At 39.1% G+C, this 26,006-nt stretch overlaps 1 protein-coding gene across 3 annotated transcripts in view; it reads left to right on the top strand.

The window, feature by feature from the left end:
• etv1 (ETS variant transcription factor 1) overlaps positions 1-26,006 on the top strand; it is a 133,241-nt gene that overhangs the window by 7,217 nt on the left and 100,018 nt on the right. For 2 of the 3 annotated variants that reach the window (XM_069913749.1, XM_069913751.1), the window contains exon 5: positions 3,575-3,628. The exons of the other annotated variant lie outside the window; for it this stretch is intronic. In XM_069913749.1, the coding sequence (XP_069769850.1) occupies positions 3,575-3,628 (54 nt within the window). The remainder of the gene's footprint in view (positions 1-3,574; positions 3,629-26,006) is intronic. 3 annotated transcript variants of the gene reach the window in all.

Here is a 26,006-nt window from a genome sequence, read left to right as displayed (position 1 = left end):
ATATCAAGTTTAAGTTCAATTTCAAGCTTATTATCTGACTACATACACAATCAGATGAAACAATATTTCTCTGGCCAAGGTGCACGCATACACATGCACAAAATAATTACATATATACAAATAGAACATAAAATAAGTATAAATCTTCTGGAATAATTTCTCTGACCATCAGAGTATTTGGGTCTAAAATTTAAAGAAATATTGTGTTTGGGCTTGTCCAGATAGCTGTGTGGGGAGAATGGTGTTCAGCTCTGGGCTTTGTTGTGCAATGTGTATAAATGGAGGGCTGGACTGCCATGTTCAATCACAGAAACAAATGCTCTTTTACATTCTCTTTTATTTACATACTCTTTTAATTTCATACTTGTAAAAATCTGTCAGATGCCAAGTGTTTGGTATAATGGAGAAAAAAAAAACGATAGAGTGGTGAACTGAGAACCTGCTTTCACCCTTCAGTCTCCATTATTTTAGACTTCTGTAGAAAAACCTTCTGGTCAATTACTTTAATTTCATTTAGAGATACAGCATGCTAACAGGCCCTCCGGCCCATTTGCCTGCACTGCCCAAATACACCCATGTGATCAATTAACCTACTAATCCAGTACATCTTTAGAATGTGGGAAGAAACTATTGCAGCACTTGGAGGAAATTCACATGGAAATGGGAAGAACGTACAAACTCCTTACAACAGCGTCGGAATTGAACTGGAATACCGTTGCGCTATCACTCACCGCAAACTTTAAAGCTAAAATTAATTTTAAAGTTTTAACTGAATTTTATTCTTGTTGATATCTTGCTGTAATCTAAAAGGTGGGAATGTATTCTCTGCTATCTTTATGTTTCCACTGATGGATAGCAGTGACGGTTATAGCGAATAACTATCCACCAACATTACCATTCGCTTTGAGGGGTTTTCTCTGATTATCACCTGGCATTTAAAGTGGTTAATCTTGAGATCTATGCAAATATTTTTATTTTGAAAAAGTTGGCTTTTTAGTAATTGGCATTAAAACAATTTAGAAGATGGTCTGTAACCTTTCTGTTAATCTTTAAATTATAATTTCACAACTTCATGTGGCCAGGGCCAGTGAGAGCCACTTTTCTGAGTTGGGGAAGTTCATTCAATTAAAGAGTAAGAAAAATCAACACTTCATCACCAATTTTATGATATGTGCAAACAACAAGCATGAATCCCCTCAGTTTGGAACTCGAACACTTCTTCCCAAGATTGCAAAAAATTGGAGAGAGTTGTAATTGCAGCTCAAGCCACCCCAGTCTGTCTGAATTTGCTACTGTTGATTAGAAGCAACCAATAAATTAAAAGCCCCATTCCACTATGCCCACCCATCAGGCAGAAGGTACATGAGTTTGAACATATACTGCACCCAGTTCAAGGACAGTTTCTTCCCTGCTGTTATCAGATTATCTTGTTAGTCTAATGATGCTACTCTTGCCCCATTTTAACTGAACTTTTTCTCTGTACACCATACGCTGAATTTTTATTTTATTTTGTACTATTTGCCGTACTTGCGTTTGGGTTGACTTGACTGGATAGTACATTAAAGAAAGTTGCACTTCAGTATGGATAACAATAAACAATTAAATTCAACTTGCAGAATTACTGTAGAAACTTGTAGAGTTCAGTGTGCCATACAGCACTGAAGCAGGTATTTCTGTCTTCCATGTCCATGCCGACTACTTATCTATACTTATACTGCTAAGTGTTTCCAGCATTTACAGATTTTATCTCAAATTTCACGCACCTGCAGTTTGTTTTTTATATTATAAACTGTACTTTCCCTGGTTGGGCACAATGTTAGGAGTAAACACAAAAGTCTGCAGACACGTCAATTGAAGTAAAAACACAATGCTGGAGAAAGTCAGCAGGTCAAACAATGTACTTAATATGGCAAAGATACCAAAATATTATACCTTGATGAAGGGCTCAAGTCTGAAATGTTGGTTATGTATCTTTATCTTTGCTATATAAACTGCACTCTTCGACCTGCTGAGTTTCTCAAGCATTGTTTTTTTTTAACCAGTCACAATGTTAGCTTTATTTGTGATCATCAATTATTTTTAATTTCTGGTCCTTTTCCTTCTCATATCTAATGACTAAAGCCATAAACTCTTTTCTGAAATATGGATCCATGTACAAGAGTGATCCTCTAACAACCTTATTGGTAAAGACTGATAGTCAATGCATATTAGCAGTTCAACACTAGAGTTGATCAATTAAAATCCTATCCATGGACATTTTCCGATGCATAATGTTGAAAAATAGAATCCTGTCCAAATTTTTATTTTGTAAGTCATTGCATTGAGCGAATCATACATCCCCAACTCTTATGCTATCTGATTTTAACCCTGCTAAGCATGCAAAAACAATAAATTGATCTTGATGTTTCACCAGTCAAAATGGTACAGATAAACTCACAAGGTAGATACATTTGTAAAGGAGTTTTTCATTATTTTCATATGAAAACCAGATCTAAATAGTGCATTAGTTTAAAAAAGTAAATTTTAAATTTATTGCAGGTGTGTGTGTGTGTGTGTGTGTGTGTGTGTGTGTGTGTGTGTGTGTGTGTGTGTGTGTGTGTGTGTGTGTGTGTGTGTACCTCATGAATTATTCATTTCAGAATTTGTTTGGCATGATGTTAGTTTATATATACAGTGAAGCACAAAAAATACTGAAATAAAACTGATGTTTGAACAGCAGGGATAGAGTTTAGGGTTTGCTGGGTTTTTATTCTTCACATAACAGTTACCTATTGGATAAAATATCAAAGGTGTAAAATTAAAGTTGGAATGGGGTAATGGGAAGGTCTTAAAGACAAAGGAGAAAAAACCCAGCACCCAACCCCAACCAACCAATTTTCCCTTGCAACCGTGTCTGCCTGTCCCGCTTCGGACTTGTCAGCCACAAACGAGCCTGCAGCTGACGTGGACATTACCCCTCCATAAATCTTCGTCCGCGAAGCCAAGCTAAAGAAAAGAAATAAAAAAGACATCATGATCTTGAAATTTGAATGCTATATCTTTGGGAATCATTCACGGTCTCTATTCCATCATGGATTTTGTATATTTCCCCAAATTATTTAACCATGATTCAATTATTTGTGAATGAAAATTTAATAAATGGAACAAAATTTCCCCCCCACAATCTGAATTTGAAAGACTTTTTGTGATGGAAAATACGTGTAATGCTTTCTTGTGATAGAAGAACGGTGTACTTCAGATACAGAAGTCTGTACACTGCTGACTCCTCTCAATGTTGTAAAGATCATTGACGATACAAAGAATAGACTCTATCCAAGGTAATAGAGCAAAGAGAAAATCCTGTATCTTCTATAAAAAAATGTTAGTGATTGGATTTGTTGTCTAATTGGTTTGTTTATTGGTGTTCTGTAATTTTGGGATTGAACATTTTTTGTAGAAATACTTTCACCATGTTGAATGGTTTCTTATCATTGAAGAGCCAAGAACGATTTATTCTGAACTGGCATTCTATTTAAATCATTTTTTTTTTGTTACGCATTCAGAATTTTTAGATTTTATTTTTTTTCCTCAACAGCTCAGGTCCCAGACAATGATGAACAGTTTGTACCAGATTTCCAGTCTGAAAATTGTAAGTAGAATCTGACTCATATTTTTAACAATTCTTTTTTTTAATTTGAACAACATCCTGGTTTGTGATGAGGGACTGATGCGGGTGTGAGATCATGGTGGGGAGTTAGTGGGTTGCAATGGAGTCTTCTTTTCCTGTTTGTGTGACATCAGAAAAGCTAGGACTCAGAAACAAAGTTATGAATGAGGCTGTTGTGGCTGCAGGCAGTTCTAGGAAGCACCAACTGGATCAAGGTGTTAAGACACAGAGGGATTTGTCATTCATATGTTCTCTGGTCTGAGATAGATGAGGAATGAATTGCACACAGTTTTGACGACTTGAGCCAAATCTTGTTACAGTAACAAGAGTTCATTCTATGCTTATTGAAACTGTTGGACATTCAGTATAATATACAGACATTACTGTTAATAAATGCACACAAATCCACCTATTATCACTTTCAAACAGGCACCAGCAAAGAAATCCGATTTCAATACTTTTCTGCAACAATTCAAGTGCGTTCAAGTAGCTGTCACCGTCTTATAGAAATTAGGGTAGAGAACCTGCAAATGTACCAGGAATTGAAAAGGGCTAAGAGATTATCTCCTAAACACACAGCATAATTTAAAAAAAAACTATTCCACAAAGTAAATAGTTACATTTTTTTTCCCCCGAGTAGAGAAATCTAAAACCAATGATCATCAGTTTAAAATGAGAGGAGAAAGATTTAAAAGGGACCTTGGGGTAACCTTCACACAGAATTTGGTGAGTGTATGGAATGATCTGCCAGAGGAAGTGATAAAAGCAGGGATAATTGTAACATTCAGAAGACATTTGGAAAGGTACATGGATAAGAAAGGTTTTTAGAGATATGGACTGAATGCAAGCAAATGGGACTAGTTTGGTTGGCATGAACAAGCTGGGCTAAAAGGCCTTTTTTCATGCTGTAGAACTCTGCTCTACATGGAATATTTCACTCGTTTGTGCACATTGTGGGGCACACTGTGGGGGTATATCCGTTTCTTGGAGGTGTGGATGGGAAATTATGACAAGAAGAAAAGTGTGGGCTCATACGATTAACCTATTCCTAATATTAATTGCTATTTGTGTGAATATATGTTAGTCACTTCGATTAGGTGTGTAAAATTTAGACGTGCTGATATTAGAAGGAATGTATTAATCAATTTAAAATCGCTTGCAGTCACGCGTTAGGATTGACTTGAAAGAATTGTTTTAGAATAGATGTTTCTTTTGGGGTACTAAAATAAAAATGAGGCTGAATGCACAAATTGAGCTGGTATTTCTCATCATTTGCTCACAAATGGCATTGCCATTTATAATACTTTTCTGCTTTATGTCAAATTAAAATTCTGTCCATTTAAGGATTTTAGCTTACTGATCTGTGGTCCAACCTTAGTCGCTTTCTGGTAACAAGCAAAAGTGGTATATCATTGCCTTGGTAGCTAACATGCTACTCCTAACGTGGTGTATTACGTGGCTTTTTGTTTTGACAACTCAATAAACCAAATTAAAATTACTGTTGGAGCTGGATATATTTTCACATCATCGGTGATCTGAGTGGCATTGTACAGCACAGAAACAGGTTGTTGGGGCAAACATGACATTACAAACCTTTTTGTCCATCTACACTAATCCAATTTTGCCTGCATCAGGACTGTATCCATTAATGACTTGCCTATTTGCATCTGTCTGAATGGTTCTTATAGTCCTTGTATCTCATTCTACCAACTCATCTGACAATGAGTTCTTGAGCTCAACTCATGGGTTGAAAAATTCATCTCTAAGATCCCCTTTAAAACTCCTTCCTTTCTCCCTAAACCTATGCCCTTTAGGTTTTGATACTTTCCAGATTTCGGATTTACTGTCATATTAAGTACATGACACCACATACAACTCTGAGATTCATTTTTCCTGCAGGTGCTACAGAATTATCACTAAGTTCTAGTGCAAAAATAAACTGTACACCATTTGATTATCTATGTTTCATAAATTTATGCATCAAATCAGCCCTCAGGCTCATTCAGAGAAAACAAGCCCAATCAATCTCATCTCTCCCCATAATTAAAGTCTTCTAATTTTGGCAACACCCCAGTAATCTCATTTGCATTCTGTCCAGAAACAATCACAACTGTCCTATAGTGTGACAACCAGAATTGTACTCCAAGTTTGGCCTAACCAGTATTTTCTAAAGTTGCAACTTAATTTCCCAACTCTTAAATTTGATGTCTGACTCACGAAGGCAAGCATAACATCAATATGTGTGGCCACTTTCAGGGTACGATGGAGTTTTACTGCGAGATCTCTGGGTTCATAGAACCTAGAACAGTGCAACAATGTTGCTTCAACCCAAATAAACCTATTCTGCAGTCAAACTAACCCTTCCCCCACCCCCTCACAGTCCATCTCTTCCTATTTTTCTTGCATCTATGTGCCAATTTAAGACTATTTTAAATACCCCTATTTTATCAGTCTCAACCACTACACCTGGCAACCACCACTCATTGTGTATAATACCTACCTCTGACGTCCCCCTAAACCTTTCTCCACTACCTTAAAAAGGTGTCATCTGTTAATGACCATTGCCATGCTGAGGAAAAAGGATGCTGGCTGTTCACTCCGTCTATGCCCCTTAGAATCATAGACACCTCTAATAAGTCACCCCTCATCCTCTGTTGTTCCAAAGAGAAAATTCCTAGCTCATTCAAGTTTTCCCTCATAAGACAAGTTCCTAATTCAGGCAGCATCCTGGTAACATTCATTCACGCTCCCTAGTGCTTCATCATTTACTGAATATGTCTGACTTCTATTTGACTAGCTGACATGTTTCACTTGGCATTAAATTTAATCTGCCAATGCTCTTCCCCTTCCATCTGATCTGCACCTTGCTGTCACCTTTGTTTCTCACCACAATACCTTCAACCTTCTTGTCATCTGCAATCATACCTCCTTCATTCATATCCAAGTTATGATACAACAAAGGTCACAACACCAATTCTTGGTATACATCATGAGTCACAGATTTCTAATCAGAAAAAAAAAATCATGTTAAACCTTCATTTTTTTATACCCTCTGCCTTATGTCACTGCCAATTTTGGATCCATAAGCCTTCACCTTCTGGACCAGGCTACCATGTGGGAGCTTGTCAAATGCCGCATTGGAGTCCATATTGAACAAGATGTACTGGCCATATTCATTCTCCAGCATTGCCTCCACAAAATCCTCAATTAAATTAATGAGCCAGGATTTACCCCAGACAAAACCACATTAATCAAACATAATCATTCCCTCCTTTTCCAAATGAATATAATTCCTGTCCCTGAGCATTTTCTCTGATAATTTCCATGCCACCAATCTAAGACTCACTAATTTGTAGTTACCTGACTTTTCCCTGCATTGTTCGCTGATAATGTATTTTGATGTCTAACTGAGGAGCTGCTTACTAATGCAATGCTATTACATAAATCCATCAAGCAAGTCTTTTATCCTTGTTGATGAAGTACTCAACAACATTTGTTCTTAGAACATAGAGCATTATAGCACAGTACAGGCCCTTTGGATGATGTAACGACCACTACAAACCTAGTCCACAAACTAAACCTTCTGTCTTACACCCACGACCGTTATTTTTCTTATATCCATGTGCTTATTTAAGAATCTTTTAAAAGTCCCTATTGTACCAGCTTCCACCACCACCCCAGCAATGCCCACTACTCTCTGTGTAAAAAAAAATGTATTCCTAATGTCTCCCCTAAACTTTCCTCCCCTCAGCTTGTACAGTGTTTGCTACTCTAACCCCAGGAAAAGGGTGCTTGCTGTCCACCCTATCTATACCTCTCATAATCTTATAGACCTTTATTAAGTCACCCTTCATCCTTCTTCGCTCCAAAGAGAAAAGCCTGTTAACCTTCAATTAGACATCATTCTGGTAAATCCCCTCTGCTTCCTTTCCATAACTTCCATATCCTTCCTGTAACGAGGTGACGAGAACTGAGCACAATATTCCAACTGTGGACTAACCAGAATTTAATTGAGCTGGAACATTACCTCACTATTCTTGGAACTCAATCCCCCAACTCCTGAAGGCCAACATACTATAAAGTGCAGCAACCTTAAGAAAATTATGAATTTGGACCCCAAGGACCCTCTGTACTTTCAAATTCGTAAGAATCCTGTCATTAATCATGGAGTCTGCCTTCAAATTTGACCTTCCAAAGTGGATCACTTTGCACTTTTCAGGATTGAGCTCCTGCTATTTTTCCGCCCAATTCACCATCCTGTCTATAATCCTGTTGTAACCTACAAGAGCCTTCTACACTATCCACATCACCTCCAGCCTTTATGTCATTGCAAACTTATTGACCATCCCCCTATTTCTTAATCCAGGTCAATTATAAAAATCACAGAGTCGAGGTCCCAGAACACATCCCTGCGGAATTCCACTAGTTACTGACCTCCAGGCAGAATGCATTCCATCTACTACTGCCCTCTGCTTTTGCAAGCAAGCCAATTCTGAATCCACTCAGCCAAGACTTTCTCTTGACTTTCTTATAATAAGAAGTAACAATCATCAAATAGTGAGGTCTTTCAGAAGAACAGCTATATCAAAGTTCTCAGCCAGGGAGAAGAAAATGGGTCCATTTTTAATGATCCCTTGAGATAGCAGCACAGTGTTATTTAAATTCCATGTCTTCACTGTTGAAAAACACTGGGGCACAGGAATTTAATTAAATAAATGCTGATTGAATCTAAGTCCTCATAATAATTGCATTGCCTGTTCAGCACATCTCTGCAGTTAATTTCTGAGGGTAAAACATCCATACTGACATAGGCTTTCACTCAGAACATTGCCAAAATGTTGGATATAGTGATTCACTGAATTACTTTGAAAGAAAGCTTTGTTCTCCACATAGCAGAATGTTATAAATACAGTGATGGTGGTGCAGATTGAGCGAATGCTACTTATCCTCATTGGTAGTTATATCTCTGCCCGATGTCAGTTATTTTGTATTAAATTGACTGAATTTCCATTGCCAGAGTTAAATGGAAAATTGCCTGAAATATATATACAGAATATTTTATCATGCATTATGCTTTGAATTGATGTTTTCAACTTCCTTTCCTTTCAAGCAATGGCTCGGGGACAACTCTGGTCCTTGTGAAACGTACCCCAATGTTGTTTATCTGACCTGGATTGTAAAGTGCGCAATTTGGCACCTCCAGGAACTGCCACCTCAGCTACTTGCTGTTGGGTGCACTTTAGGATATAAATCTTGTCCTCTTAAAGTTTGTATGACTTATTTGCAAGATTGATTTCAAGAATCCTGTTCAAATTGATTCTGTGTTGCTTGTATCATAATCTTGTTTAAATCAACCTGACCATTTGTGATCAGGGAGTTACAGATTCAAAAAGGATGGCTTTTTCAAGCATTAATGTACAAATTGCATCATGGGCTCCCACGTTCACTGACATATTTGCAATTGTTCATAAATATGTAGGGCTAACCTGATCTTGTCATCATTTTGTTTTAAAGAGCGTCTGCTTTTCTCACAACAGCCTTTCCTCCACTATTGAAATGTGGATTTGTTATGTAGTGACAGATGTCGAGAAACTAGTTTGGCAAACTGCTCTGACTGTAAACCTGTTAATAGTTCAGAACTGATGTAGCTTTTTAAAGAATGGTGTGATTGTTTAAGAAAGAGATCCAGTGTACTTGTATCATATGTTTACTCTCTTAGCTTCCTCCTTGCCAACACCCAGCACTCTTCACTTTTCCTCATGTCAGCGCAGGCAGTGATGAGCAGAGGTTTATTTCTCTGTTTAAAAATGCAGGGCATCAAATCCTGAAGGTTCCTGAAAACTGATCAGGAGAGATCATTTCAGCTTACAGTGAGATGCTGGAGGAACCCAGGCAGCATACAAGGGTAGAAATGGTTATTTCTGATCAGGACCCTTTAACAGGACTAAAGAGGAGGTTGTCTTTCGTATATGAAGGGGGAAAGAACACAGGGAGGGACAAAGAGTTGATAGGGTATTGGACGGACAGTGGGAAAGGTAGAGAGACAGGTAGAGTGAGCGATCACTGGAAATGGGTGGGGGTAGTTAGAGAAATAAACAACGAGAAGGAAAAGAGGAGGTGGAAACAGTGAAACTAAATTGAGGAAGGGGTAACAGAAAATTAGAAAGAATGATGTACACAGTAATGGTTTTAAGATGTCCGGGGGAATATGATGTATTTTGAGTTAAACAGGAAAGAATGCAGGTGCTCTCAATGTAGTGCAATACACAAAAGGGCTGGGGAGAAACTCAGCAGGTCAAGCAGCATGTATAGCAAGTAAAGGGATATAACCAACATGGGATATAACCAACATTTCAGGCCAGAGCCTTTTGTCACTAGAACATTAAATATGTCCCTTTGCTTCCTATTGATGTTGCATGACGTGCTGAGTTTCTCCACCACGTTTGAGTATGATGCATTGTTCCTCAAGTTTACATTTGGCCTCACCCTGACAATGAATGAGGTCAAGGTTAGCCAAATCTGGATAGGAATGGTTGGGAGAGTTGAAATGGTTGGCTAAAGGAAGTGCAAGTGAAACATGAAAGTCTGCAGTGACTCTGATTGTAGTAAAACCACAGAAATGCTAGAGGAACTCAGCAGGTCTTGCTATGTCCATGGTGGGGGGGGGGGGGGGGAGGTGGGGGGTTGGGGGCGGGTTAAAGATACATTACTGATGTTTTGAGTCTGAGGCCTTCCTCATACCTTGAGGAAGTGCTCAGGCCCAAAATGTTGATTTTGTGTAGATACTGAGAGACCTGCTGAATTTCTCCAGCTATTCTCTGCTTTTAAAGGAAGTTCAAGACCCACAAAGGCATTGCAGGTGTTCAGCACTTAAGTTCTTCCAGCAATTTGTTGTTTGCTCATGGTTCCAGCATCTGCAGTTTTGTGCTTCTCTAAGAGAATTTTAGCTGATGGTTTTCCTTTCCAGCAAAGGTGTTTCAAGATTACAGTATCGGTAGTATCCTTTTGCAACTTGAACAAGATCAATCAAATCCACACAGATCCAGCACTGTTATTTATTTCCTCCACAGATACAAGTATATAAGGAGCGAGATTAAATCCACTGGGTAAGGCATCAGGAATTGTACTAAAGTGAATTTGTAGGCTTTTGTTGTGTCAAAAATGTAGTCAATGTTGCACTTATTTTAGATGGAGAATAGAAAGTCCAGATAAGGGACCTGATAGCTTCTAAGTCTTGGCATTAATCTTTTAGATTTAAATATTGCTCAGGATTTTCATTTGTCATTTAACATCAAAATATGAGTGTGAAAACATGAGGCAGTACAGGAGTGGGCCAACCCCATTGTTTCACCAGATGGTCAGCAGTCTGCTCGGAGGAACTGCGATTCCTGTGGTATGATTGGGAGCTCTGACTGAAAAACCTCACTTTTCTTTTGCTCATAGATGACATTCTGCATGTCACTTTATTATATCATTTTATATTTAGTACCTTATGTGTAGCAATTAAGATATCCATGTTTCTTTCTGTAAGATGTTAGTTCAAGTATGGTGAGAACTCATGGGCATAATTCTGAATTGAATAATGCTTTATACAGAGGGATGTTATAATCTTGGTGTTTCTGCTTGTTGGATGACAGAAACAAAAACAGTTACTAAACCTGAAATGTCGACTATCTCTCTGCCTGACCTGATGAATTCTAGCTGCCTGTTTTGTTTTGTTCCAGATTCTAGAATCTACAATCTTTTGAGCCTCCATTCGATAAAGAATAATTAGGTAGTTGAGATAAGGATAATTTCCGGGGCTGTGGGAAACAAAATGTGGGGGAGTGGAACTGTAAGAATTGCTCTGATGGATGCTTTAGACTGGATTGGGCTCAATTGCTTCCTTCTGTAGTGGAGAAGTTCTTGGATTTTGTGAGAAAGGCAAAATAAATGGATCTGCCTTAACATTTCCCAGAATACCTGAGAAATCAAATGGTCCTGCTATATACATTTTAAAAAAATTGAATACTATGCATTTGCATAATTCTATTTTATAAATTAGAACTAGGAAAGTAAATATGATTGGAGAATCAAATCTGATTTCCAAATTTTTCTTTGAAAAAGACTTCAGAAAATTGCACTTGCTGCTAAAAGACGACTATGAGCCTTACTTCGGACACAGAAGGCCATTAAACTCTTTGGGTCAACGCCAACTCCCAGCTAAGCAATCCATTCAGTCCTGTCTCCCTTTGTTTTATTTCCCTGTAGCATTTCAGTACATTCTAGCTCAGAGCCCAACAATTTCCCTTTGATTATTTTGATATTGATCAACACCTCTGGTTAAATTTGGTAGCCAGTTCCCCACACATCCACCCGTCAAATTGAAATGTGGGAGAAAGCCGAACACTGAGAGGAAAAACAATGCCACCTAGAAAACATGAAAACTCCATACATAGAGGATTGAAGAATGTAGTGGAACAGTGAAAGAAAGAATATAATCTTGGAGTAGATGCCTTTTTCCCTGAATAATGGAGCCTTTTAACTGCATTTTAATAGGCTATTCCCTGATCATTTGTTTCTAAAACGAACAAACCCAGTATAAAGAATAATCCAATTTGCAGCATTAATAATAAAAATGTATAATTTCACAATTTGTTGAAGGCTTAAGGCATGAGAATATTCAGGCTGTGTGATAAAGTAACAGTATTCTGTGCAGGCTTTACTATTAAGTTTTATCAGGATGAGTTTTCCCTCTCCTGAATGTTGCTACCACGATCACGCCAAGTTTGGGTTTGGAACTAATGAAGAATTAAAATATCAGAAATATCTGTAGAATCTAAACTGACAACTTGGAATAGAGCCCAGTTTCCCTTTTGGGCTCTCAATGTTGACACAGCAGTTTCAGTTGTAAAGACCTGTCTTTGGCTTTGCCATGAGCCGGTTACATGAAACTGAACCACCCCGGGACCCTCAACTGAAGCCAGTCCATTAAGCTCTGATAAATCCCCAATATAATAGAGATGGAGACAGTTGCTGGAGCTTTAGGCAGTCACCGATCATCCCATTTACAAACTGCCATCTCTTTTTGCCTTTTAAATCTAATTGATTAATCCCTCTATGTAATCCTCCGAAAGGTCTCAAGATCTTTCAAAATAGGAATATTTATGTTTTGTAACATTAATAAAAAAATATTTTCAGTGAATATTGTAAGATTAGATAGATGAACCACAGATTAAAAAAAGTACTAAAATTCTTGTGTGGGTGGTATTTAAATTGGTGATGTATTTAAATGGAAATAAATAACCAAAGTTATACTTTAGTTAACAGCATAGATAATACACAGCGACAGCTCCATTTTGTTTGTTTTAGGGGTTCAGAAGAATAAGCATGTGCATTTAACGTATTCTAACCCTTGTTTTCATTACCACTTCAATCTGCCAAACTTGTTTTCATTTTCAGGCTGAAACTGACAGTTGCATATGGATCAAAAATATAACAGAATAAAGTACCCTTTTAAAATAAATAATTTTAACGAGAGTGAAAACAAGGTATTTTTTAATGAGTATACTTGGATTATGCAAATGATACGAGTCCCTAGTTCCACTTAAATACAGTTAGTCATTTTCCTTCTGAATTAAAACTTTTACTCATACTTCGAAATTCAAGTGAGTGTCGCAGTTTTTTGATGCAGCATTGATGTTGGTATAGAGGCCTCATTACAGAGCTGTCTGTGACATGCTGTATTGCGATCAATTATTTTGTTGATGGTCCTCCAGAGTAATACTGCTTCTTTTTTTGACAGCCTCTTCAGGCTGGATTCTCTCTGTTTATTTGTTCTTTTTGAATGTACCAATCACTGCCAGCTTTTAATGGAACTTCTGTAGAGTTGCACTGCTGTGTTGTAACCAACAGAGCTAATATTGCATCAGCAAGAGAAGCAGCTAATCAATAAATCCACCCATCCTCCAGTGATCTCAGATTAAATCTCTTTGTATTTCTCTTTGAAACATAATGATTTCTCAAGACTTTTACTTTATTTATTTAAGGTTATAGGACCAGATTGGGGTTGATTGTTAACAAGCTGGAAAAATGATTCATGAGAAAATAATTCCTATCAAAATATTCCTTCCCCCTTTGCATAACTGCCTCAATTCAACAATATTCAATTTCATTTAAATAATTGATGAGGCTCTCTGTTTTGAATGCAAAAGGGTTCAAAACAGAATAATATTGGATCTAGATTTGTTTTTTTTTTAGAAATAACCTCCTTTTTGTTAACCCCTTTTACCATATTTAAAGCCTGGAATATACTTAAAGGCTCTTGCAAAGCAAAAATTACATCACAGTATTCAGGCTACTTTATTACTAATCTCTTAGTAGAGATGGGTCCTGCTGTTGTGGCAGCTGGATTACTGCCGAGCTGCTTCTCGTGATTAAAGCCACGTGTAACTGGTGCACTTTAGTTATATTACCACAACCAAGTTTACAAGTGAAACAGATCTCACAGAATTCTCACTTTATCCTATGAGGATCAAATCCCCAGAATGTTTGGAATATTCATGACATATTGATCTGATGCACTGCTTTTCAAGAAACATGAAAGAAAATTAGTTTAGCCAATGTGACACATGTGTGTCACATTTTCACATATTTGGAAGCTTGCATTTATTGAGTTCTTTAGAAACTGGAACATCTTAAAGTCATCTGTAAAATATGATACATCATTTGTTGTAGCCTAGTCCACAATTACTCCTGAAGAAGGGCTCAGACCTGTATCGTTGATGGCCTTTTACTTCCTATTGCTGCTGAATCTCTCCACCACTTTTGTGTTCTACTCAATTACTGCACTCAAAAGTTAAATGAATACATTTACTTGAAAGAGTACAATTACAAAGTTCGAAATGATAGCAAATTAAATCTATGAAATGTTTTGTCTCATTAATATCCTTCTCTTTCCTACTTTTTTGAAAGCACTTATTCTACATTGGAGGAAGGTTCCCTGGAGCACCATGTTCATGTGATATATACGACGTGCGTTGTAACGATATTCATGAAAAGGCTATGTGACTGATAGTCATCATAGCTGGGTTCTGTCCATGTGAACCTCCGAACAGAGGTAACTGGACAAAGTTGGGGATGGCTTGAATTAAAGACACAACTCGGTAAATCATCAGATCATTTTAGAATTCCAATCTGACAACAGGATTTTTAATTACATAACTTTCCTGTTATCGCGTGTATATGCTTGCCAGTAATTAAAAAGCAAAACACTGTAGATGTTTGAAATCTGATATTAGAAACATTCCTCAAATTTAGAATCATTTGTGGAGAAAGGAAGCAGATGTAACATTTTAGGTTAATGATCTTTCATCAGGTCTAGTCTGATGAAATATTAAATATTGACTTGAAATATTAAATACAATTCTGCCTCCACACATGTTGCCTGAGTATTTTCTGTTTTCATTCTATATATTTGTCAGTTTGAACAACAAAGGAACATAACTCCTTGGATATTTTTATTGGCATTTTATTTTGTAGCATGTGAGCCTACATACACTACCTGCTTATGAGTCCTTGTATTCATTTGCTCTGCAGTGGAGTGAAGCAAGTGCCTTGTACGTTGAGGCCATTCATCCAGTGACAAGAGAACTCTCCCTTTTCAACAATGTCGTGAATATAAGAAACTCATTATCTTGGGGAAAGACAGTGAAAATTAAGCTCTGTCTCTCGCTTTCCATCAAATTGCTACTCTGCTACTTGTATTATGATTGCATCTTGGCTAACTGCCTTTGGTGACCATCTCATGATCAACATGTTAATATTCTCTTTTTCTGTGGTGCTGCATCTTCATGTCAATATCCTTTACTTTTGTGAGCCACACTGCTGTTCTTACATTTACAACAATAGTTTAACCTTCACATTGTCAATTAAGAAATGTCACTTTGCTCCGTCTTTGGGGTCTTTATTTCTGATCTCTTCTTCCCTCAGATGCATCATTGTTGGCTTTGGATCAATGTCTATGTTTATTTTGAGAACGGCCAGCTCAGTGTCTATCATCCTCCTCCTTTATCATCGTGTTTTCTAACTGCAAAACTAACATCATGTAATTCATAAATAAATAACTCTATGCAATTTAACATTAGTCATGGAGAAGCCACCCATATAAACCAGAAAGAAGTCTAAATTTTAAGATCACTCATCCAGATATTCTACAGGCTACATATTCAAATTGAGCTTCAGGTTCCATTTCTTATGTGACCAACGCCATTTTTTTCTCACTTCTTCCCTCTATCCCTCCTCCACTGGTAAACCTTTTTCTGTCATTGATGGTGTCTTGCACTTTGCTATGGAACTCTTCCTAAATTCTGTCTATTCCCAATTTCAAAATCTCCTCAAAACAATCTCTTGAAGTGTGCCTCCAATTATGTGTATAAACTCTTCTGCAAACTATTTCCAGTGATCCCTTTCCATCTGTGCAATGAGAAATATCTGAACATCACTCCAGTAAATCAACCTGCATATGCTCACTACATGCTGCAGTTGCATCCCCCGTCATATTAGTAATGGAAGAGAATGGACCTTTCTGAAGGTCCATTCAGAAAGAGGCGTCAGAGGTCTTTTTGAGTTTAAATTATAAGGGCAGATGTAGATGGATGGGGGGTGGTGGGGGGGTGGGTGGGGTGTAGGGAAGGAGGTTGGGAGTGTTGAAGTTCTAATGTCTGTTTTGTGCCAGCATACAAAATTTGACTGCTTTGAACCCAGCATTGTTGAGTTCATGCAGATTTGGTTTGTACACAACTAAAGAAACAGTGCTTTAATGGGACTACTTGGAGAAGTCATCAATAATTTGAGTTCTCCTTTCAATCCTCTAATTAATACTTCTTTCTTTGGCTTGGCTTCGCGGACGAAGATTTATGGAGGGGTAAATGTCCACGTCAGCTGCAGGCACGTTTGTGGCTGACAAGTCGATGCGGGACAGGCAGACACGGTTGCAGCGGTTGCAGGGGAAAATTGGTTGGTTGGGTGTTGGGTTTTTCCTCCTTTGTCTTTTGTCAGTGAGATGGGCTCTGCGGTCTTCTTCAAAGGAGGTTGCTGCCCGCCGAACTGTGAGGCGCCAAGATGCACGGTTTGAGGCGATATCAGCCCACTGGCGGTGGTCAATGTGGCAGGCACCAAGAGATTTCTTGAGGCAGTCCTTGTACCTCTTCTTTGGTGCACCTCTGTCACAGTGGCCAGTGGAGAGCTCGCCATATAGCACGATCTTGGGAAGGCGATGGACCTCCATTCTGGAGACGTGACATACCAGCACAGTTGGATCTTCAGCAGCGTGGATTCGATGCTGTCAGCCTCTGCCACCTTGAGTACTTCGATGTTAGGGATGAAGTCACTCCAATGAATGTTGAGGATGGAGTGGAGACAACGCTGGTGGAAGCGTTCTAGGAGCTGTAGGTGATGCCGGTACTTGTCTGTGAACTACTCTTTGCAGACGTTGCCACTTTAGTTGCCCATTCAGAGCCAGCTCTTCAGCGCTTGACGTCCTGTTTTGCGGAAACTGCCAAAATGTTTGGCCTGGAAGTCAGCCCGAAGGAAACGGAGGTCCTCCATCAGCCAGCTCCCCACCATAACTACCAGCCCCCCCACATCTCCATCGGGCACACAAAACTCAAAACGGTCAACCAGTTTACCTATCTCAGCTGCACCATTTCATCGGATGCAAGGATCGACAACGAGATAGACAACAGACTCGCCAAGGCAAATAGCGCCTTTGGAAGACTACACAACAGAGTCTGGAAAAACAACCAACTGAAAAACCTCACAAAGATTAGCGTATACAGAGCCGTTGTCATACCCACACTCCTGTTTGGCTTCAAATCATGGGTCCTCTACCGGCATCACCTACGGCTCCTAGAATGCTTCCAGCAGCTAATTAATGCTACTACCACAATAACTGCTCAGCAACAGCAAAAAGCACTTCATTGGAGGCAATATTTTATTCATCTGATCCTGAGCTTAGTGAACACGTCCAAGAATGCTTGAAGACAACAGCACAGCTTGATGGTTAATAATATATGCAGGAGAGCTGGCTTCATTAGGTGGGGCATAAACAATCAGAGCAGGGACATTATGGTACACTACATAAATTACTTGTGTGGCAACAACTGAAGTACTATGTAGAGTTTTGGTCACTGCACAAATGGAAGATTTTGATTGCACAGTAGAGATTGCAGGGAAGATTTGCTGAGATATTACTTGGATTGGAGCGTATGAGGTTAAACTGGATAGGCTGAATTTGCTTCTCTTGGAATGAAGAAGGTGAAGGAGACTGGATTGAGGTGCACAAAAGTATGAAGGCACTGACAGAGTGGAAACTCTTCCCTTTACAGAGGGTTCCTGACTAGAGGACAAAGGTTTAGGGGAACAGGGAGGATATTCAAAAGGGATTGGAGGAGATGTTTTTGTTCAATCTGGAATGGACAGATTTAAAAAAGTTTCTAAATGACTATGTGAAATGACATGGCATAGAGGGCCAAAGGCCAATGCTGGGAAATGAGTTTTGTTTAAATAGTGATTGTCATTGTGGATAGGTAGCCGATGGCCAACATTGACAGAGGGGCTGGAGGATCTATTTCCATAATGTCTGATGCTATGAGATGTCAGTTACTTTGTTGGGTTATGGGACATAGTGGGACAAGCTGGATTCCTCCTGCATTGAGCTGCCATGATGAAGTGAGCAATGGAGGAAACTCTAATTTGAGAAGATCAAGATAGAACAAACCCCAGACTTCAGAGCCTCAACTTGCATTTCTTGATTATTAGTGTAGCCGTTAGTGTAATGCTGTTATAGCGCCAGTAATTGGGACCAGGGTTCGAAGCCTGTGCTGTCTGTAAGGAGTATGCATGTTTTGCCCGTATCTTCATGTGTTTGCCTTGGAGGCTCAGGTTTCTTCCCACCTTTCAAAACATACCGAGGGTCAATGGGGCATCAGTTAAGCATGTTCCTTTAATTTGGATGATAGAGATATTTTGAAATGCTGTTTCACTCATCTTGACATGTGCAAGCTTTTGAATCAAACTTCTGACATATGTATGGAAATAGTTTTTGAGGTCATTTGCTGCAGGTTTCTGGTCTCTGACCAGCTATTGTGGCAGTAGTATTAATTTGGCCAGTCTAAACAAGTTTTTGGTTGATGGGTAATAACTGGTATGTTGTTAACAGAGATGAATATCAAAGATAAGTGATTAGAGCTCTATCTTATTCAAATATGTTTATTGCATATGTCGGAGAAAATTGTTTTGGTCATTTTCAGCTTGATCTGGATGCAGCCTGGATTTTGCCACATGTAAACACAGGAGATTTTTAACTTCAGTGTGGTCTGGATTTTACCATCATGAGTTCATTAGCTGACATCTCTATTTCTGATCATATGTTGGAGGAAAGGCTGTGAAGAAATAGCTTGAATCAATAGACTGGAACTGATTAGATTTACCTGCAGCAACCACAACCATAATCATGTAATAACCTGAGGATTAGGAGGGGAGTATACTATCTGGCCATTGATCTGTCCTGCTATCTCTCAAGTTGGGATGCCACAGTTAGTGCAGTGGTTAGTGCACCACTGTTGCAGTGCCAGCGATCTGGACTTGAGTTCGAATCCTGCACTGTCTCTAAGGAATTTGTATGTTTTCCCCGTGTTTGTGTGAGTTTTCCCCAGATACTCCAGCTTCCTCTAAACATTCAAAAATGTACCAGGTTGTAGGTCATTTGGATGTAATTGGGAGGCACAGACTCATGTTACCATGCTGTATGTCTAAATTTAAATTTAGGTTACAATGACAATGCTGGGACGAGGAGCTGCAGGATAGGATAACGTTGAATAGGGTTAGGTCTTTAATCTCTGGAATGTCAGAGAATGAAGGGAGATTTGATAGAGGTACACAAAATTATGAGGTGTATAGATCAGGTCAATGCAAGCAAGCTTTTTTCCACTGAGGTTGTGCAAGATGAGAACTATAGGTTGAGAGTGAAAGGTGAACTGTTTAATGGGAACATTAGGGGGAACTTCCTTACTTGCAGGGTGGTGAGACTGTGGAATGAGGTGCCAGCCAAAGATGGTGGAAGCAGGTTTGATTTTGACATTTAAGAGAAGAGTGGATAGATACATGGATGGAAGGGACATTGAGCAGTATGGTCCAGATGCAAGTTGATGGAACTAGGCAGAATAAATAGTTTGTCATAGACTAGATGGGCCAAAGGACATGTTCCTGTGCTGTAGCTATAGCTCTTTCTGTCTACTCAATATTTTCTTGATTTTCACCACAAAATACAAATGGGAAGATTTACTAGGTTGAATTTATTTTGCTTAAAGCATAATATCTTCTGTCATTGTATGAGTTATGATTCCACCTAGTGGAAAATGTTGCCTCAATTCCTATGATGTTACACTCAGATAAGTGTTGCCTCAACTTGGATTCAGTTCTGGCTTAGTGAAGCTCATATTGACCCACTGACAATCAGGTTATTGGTAAGTACCACTTGCTATCATAATCAACAAAAAAAATCCCTATAATTTGTTGATGGAAAATGGATTAAAAAGAATTTATCCTACCTTTTGTGGACATTTTACCTGGGGAATTTCTCACTTATTGGATGAAGGCCAATGCTGGGACAATTTGACTTGAACAGCATGGATGGAAAGTTAGGTTCTTCAGCCAGCTGTTGTCTATGTTTACAGCTTTTGCTGCATCCAATTTCCTCAGTTACTTCTTGAAATCAGTTGGGAAAAAAATTAAATGGGTGAAGGCCAGGCTTCTGTGATGGTGAGAACTTCAGTAGGAGGAGATCGCCTATGTGACACTTCTGGGTGAAGATTGGATGTAAATGTTTCGGCCCTCTCATAGTTCTTCAGATCAGAAAGAGTTTTCCATTAGTTATTTTAATTTTACATTGGGATTCATGTGGTGGGACTTGCGGAGCTGAAATCCATGAAGGCTCATAGATTAATCGACACAGTTTGGAAACAGATCTGTCAGCCCAACTTGTTCATGCTGACTAAGATGTCCTTTTTTTTAGCTAATCCATTTGCTTGCTTTTGGCCCATATTCCTCTAAATTGTCCTATCTGTTCACTTGTCCAATGTTCTTATTGTACCTGCCCCTACCACTTTGTCTGGCAGCTGATGCCATGTTCCTACCACTCCCTGAGCGAAAAAACCTGCTTCTTATTTCTCCGTTAAATCTTTCTTCCCTCACCTTAAGCCTGCCTTGATCCAATCTGTTGTTCGTGAGGCATTGAGTCCATCTGATGTTTCTGGAAACTGGTGGGATGTATGCTCACTACTGCTCATAGCACTTTATTATTCTGGATTGATTACTTAACTGGTTTTAAACTGCTTGGTTGCCAAAGTAGGATTTGAGCTAGTATCTCTGGAGCATTAATCCTAATGATTACTAGTCCACTAAATTTGCCACACTGATAAGGTTACCAACATATACTGTTGGTTTACCATCGACAATTACAGTCATTTAGATCTAAATTTGCTCCGAGAAGGTCAGGCCACACTGAGCTGTAAAAAACGTGCAGATCACATTTGTAGGAATAGAGGACAGGGGGATCTTGTTATGTACAGCTCTTGCTGGTTGTGACTGCATTGCAGAAGATTCAATAAATGATAAAGGAGATTTTATTTGTTCTTCAAACATGGCTTGCAACTGAGTACTCAAAACAAATACCACATGAGGAGAGCAAGTATAAAGGCACAATCCTCAAATTCATCTCTGTCCTGTTCTAATTGCAGTTAAGTGATCCTGCCATACTGTCATTGCTATTTCAGTCTCTCTCACTAAGTGAGACTATTTAATGGCTCTGTAAAAGAACTGATAGCTGAGATTAGCCCTATTAGTAATGGGTTTTGGGGAGCACTTAGGTGGGGTAAATGTACTGGAAAGGAGCAATTGAAATCCTGCGATGTATCTCTTAAGTACTTACTGCTGCACTGATCCAAGAAAATAGTTGTAAAAAAGCTATGACACACTGGCTTACTTCTGCTTCTGGGATGTATTGTGAATTACATGTAGAGTTTTACTTCAAAGGGAAGAAAGATAGATTTCAGATTTACAATTGTCCATTGAAAAGGAGAAACAATCTGATGAGTATAAGCTTAGTGACTAGTCCACACATTATTTGGTACTCTGAAAGACACGGAACCTTGCACTGAATTCCAAACAGCAAAAACAAAGCATGTTTATTGAAAATGCAGTCCTGCAAGTTAACTCCAACATCCTTTATGCTTTGCAAGGTGAGTACTGTGCCAGTGTACGTGGGCAGAGGTACAATTTACAGTGAGTTCTTTGAAAACCTTTTCCGAATTAGGGTTTGTCAATAAAGTATGTATGACTTTTAGGAATGATACTGATTTGATTTTCAAATGTGACATATTTTGCGAACTAATGATTTTGTCAAGTGATAAGTTCACAAATTTACAAAAAAGACTAATAGAGGTGAAACACGTTTGCACGTCGTAATTTTTTTAGAATATGTTTTAATGACTTAACAATTGATTTGCAATAGTAGATGGTGGTAATTCTAATGCACCTTTAATGAGGGAGCCCTAAATTGGTGAACAGTGAGGACTTATCACTGGTTATTGGTATCAGGCATTTGTGCATTGAGTTTATTTATATTTAGCTCATGCAAAATATAACTGTATAAAACCCTATATTGTAGTTGCTAACATTTTTCACACTTTAGTGTGCAGAATGAAACCATGATTATAATTTTATCGAGTTTTTAAACTCAATTTTTGCTTGTGAATCGCAAATGATTGGAATATAATATTCCTGGTTTTATAAATCTACATCATCAATCTGTGGATTCTGAAGGAAATGATTATATACATCATTGATCAATAAATGCCATTACAATGCACTTAGTGCTATCTATGAACCTGATCCAATGTAAACAGATTCTAAGCAGGCTCCCGATTTAACAAAAAAAAATTACTGAGTCCCTGGTCCTAGCATTATTTCTATCAGAAAACTAGTTCAAATGGAGATAAATGTGGTTCAAACCTGTTTTGTTTTCGTGCTTCATGCTGTTAATGAGCAAACAGGATGTTATATGATTTTAAAATTTGAGCTGACATATCTCCTTTCATTCTCCACCCCCTAATGCTACTCGTCAGTAAGGACAGGCCAATGTCATTGTTGAACCTGTCACTAGAAGCTGGGCATAAATGGATGACTTGCTTTTGGAATATTCTCCCTTATTTTTCTACCCTTTTGTTCCATCATGCAATATTGTTGCCAGAAAACGGAAGTGTAAAAATTGTGAGAAAAAAAAATATATACTGTCTTAGAGAACTCTATCTTTAGTTGATCATATAATATGCATGCAGGAGCATTGTTTACCAGCCATATTAATCTCTATGTATTTGGATCCATTGAAGTTTAGTGAGCTGAATGTTGAGAGGTGAGCATCATGCCAGCTGCCATCGTTGAAAACAGTTTGCATCAGTGCAAAAATGCATCTGTCTATCATAAAAATTTGTGTAGCGAGAAATGGTATATTTAGTGCAATAGTTGATCGTCAGAAAGGCTCAGGCTACAGAATGATATTGTCAGCTGGTAAATTAAGCGGAGCAATGATGGATGTAATTTAATCTTGATAAGAATGCAGTGATGATTTACGGGGTGTCAAATAAGGATAGGACATACACCATGAATGGTAGGGCCTAGGGAGTATTGTAGGATAAAGGGATTTTGGTGCACATCTACAGATCTTTGAAGGTGGAAGCACAATTTGATAGGCGGCTGAAGGTGGAACACTGGATGCTTGTCTTCATTGTTAGGGGCATAGATTGTAAGAGTAAGGAGGTCCTGTTTGAATCAAGAACTTACTGCCTCAGAAGATGGTGAAGGCAGCTACTCTCACATTTGTGAAGTACCTAGACAAACATTTGAATTGTCAATCATAGAAGGCTTACGGTCTAGTACAGGTAAGTTGGGTTAGCATGAACAAGGTGTACCAAAGGGCCTGTTTCTAGGACAGTGGTTTTCAACCTTTATTTCCCCCACTTACATACCACTTGAAGTAATCCCTTACTAACCACAGAGTACTTATTGCATAAGATGTTCCAGGACTTTGATCCAGTGCCGGAGAAGATATGGTGATTGATTTCCAATAGTTCAGCTCCTCCCCTCCCTTCCCTCCTCATCCTTTTTCCTATCTGCCTCTCTCTGCTTGCTCCTGCTGCACGCGATCTGCAAATGCAACCCAAACCTCTGACCGAATTGCTCAGGCCAGTGGCTCACTTCCCACTGAACCCCGAGTTTGCCCGAAGAGCCTGATGTCCCTCCCCTCCCCACCCACCCATCTGCTGCTCCAATAACAAAATTGGCAATTTCACCTCCAAGGTGCTACCATGCCAAGCATTTGGACCCGTTTCAGATGGGGCAAGTTGTTAATAAAAAAGCTCCATAACTTGGCGCTGGATATTGTGGGGACAAAGAGAAGCAATGTGCTTTTAACACCGCTGTTTGCACACATAATACCCAAAGCCGGCTGTGCTGCTCCTTTTCTCTCAGTGTTTTTAAGAGGATTTCAATATAATTGGAAGAGCGAGGGCAATGGCATAGTTGACAGAGGGTTGGGGTGCAGGGAGCACATCTTTTTCAGCGGCGACGAGGGGGAAGAGAAGGTGCCATTTCCTATTATTTAGGATAACAGGAAGCTACACCACTGAGTAAATGATTATGGATGGATGCCTATTGAGCAGGCTGTTATGTCCTATTTTGAGCATTGTTGAGGCTGCACTCATCAGACAAGTGGAGAGTATTCTATCACATTTGTGACACGAGTCTTGAAGATGGTGGAGATGTATTGGGGAATTAGGAATTGAGTTACTTGCTAGAGAATTCCCTGCCTCTGATCTGCTCTTGTAACCACATTGTGCATATGATTACTTCATATTAGTTTCTGGTCAATAGAAGTTCCCAGAATGTTGATAAAAATTGAACCTCTTTAATCTGGCGAAGTTGGGACCTGGCCATTGCCAGACCACAGAAAATGCTGGAAAACAGAAATTGATCCCTAAGGAAACCCTTTATATAAACCTATCAAAGGTAGAACAAAGCTTAAAACAGGAAATACTGTGGCATGCTTAGCGTAGCAATTAGCACAATGCCTTTATAACAGCAGCGATCAGGACGTAAGTACAAACTCCTTACAGACAGCACAGGACTTGAATGCTGGTCCCGATTGCTGGGGCTGTCAAGGTTGAATCTGCCACCGTTAGTACAAACTCCTTATAAGCATCGCAGGACTTTACCCCGCTTCCGATCGCGACAGATCTGATCTTTACAGCGCTAGCGATTGGGGCCACATTTTAAGTCCCACACTGCTTCTAAGGAGTTTGTACTGACGGCAGCAGATTCAAAATGTGCCGGACCACTGAGCACTGGATAATAGAGATTCAACCTGTAGTAGGGGATTTAATGACAGAAATGCCATTAAATGCAAGATGGTGATAGCTATTTTTTCTCTTGTGGGATATAACCATTGCCGGGCACTTGTGTGGCACAGTGTTCTTTGCCACACAGCAACCCAATCATGGATATTGTCCTGGCCTTGTTTCATTTGGTTGCAGATTGCTCCATTTACTGAGGAGTTGTGAATGGTGCTGAAGATTGTGATATTGTGCAAACAACAGCAATGTTGCTATTTCTAACCTTACCATTCAAGGAAGGTCACTGATGAAGCAACTGAAGATGGTTGGGCACGGGACACTATCCTGAGGAGCTCTTGTGTAATTGCTGGAATGTCATCAGGTCCCACAGCCTTTGCAGTATCTAATGCCTTTAGCCATTTTGTGGCATCACATGAAGTGAATTGAATTGGCTGAAGAGTGTAATTCGTCATACTGCGATCCAGTGGAGGAGACTGAGATGGATCATCCACTCGATACTTCTGGATGAAGATTCTTGCAAATGCTTCAGCTTTCTCTTTGTACTGACGTGCTGGCCCCTGCATCATTGGAGAACAGGGATATTTGTGGAGATTGCCCCTCTGGTGAGTTGTTTTATTATCCACCATTCACAACTGGATGTGGTAGGACTTCAGAGCTTGCATCTGATCAGATTATTGTGGGATTGCTTAGCTTTTCTATTGCATGCTGTGTTTTTTTTATGGGATGGAACTAGTGTTGCCTCATCGCTTTGCCATGTTGATCCCTTATTCTGAGGTATGCCTGGTGCTACTCCTGCATCCTTCTTTGCACTAGGTTGCTCCATGGGTTTGATGGTGATAGTGAAATGGAGGGTTGGGGGGTGAATGTACCAGGTCGTGTGATAGCAGCTTGTGATTGAGAGATTCAGGTTACTA

This window comes from Narcine bancroftii, chromosome 1, assembly GCF_036971445.1.
Source record: "Narcine bancroftii isolate sNarBan1 chromosome 1, sNarBan1.hap1, whole genome shotgun sequence".
NCBI classification, from domain to species: Eukaryota; Metazoa; Chordata; class Chondrichthyes; order Torpediniformes; family Narcinidae; genus Narcine; species Narcine bancroftii.
Note: the sequence above shows the minus strand (reverse complement) of the source record. Positions and strands in the feature narration are given on the sequence as shown.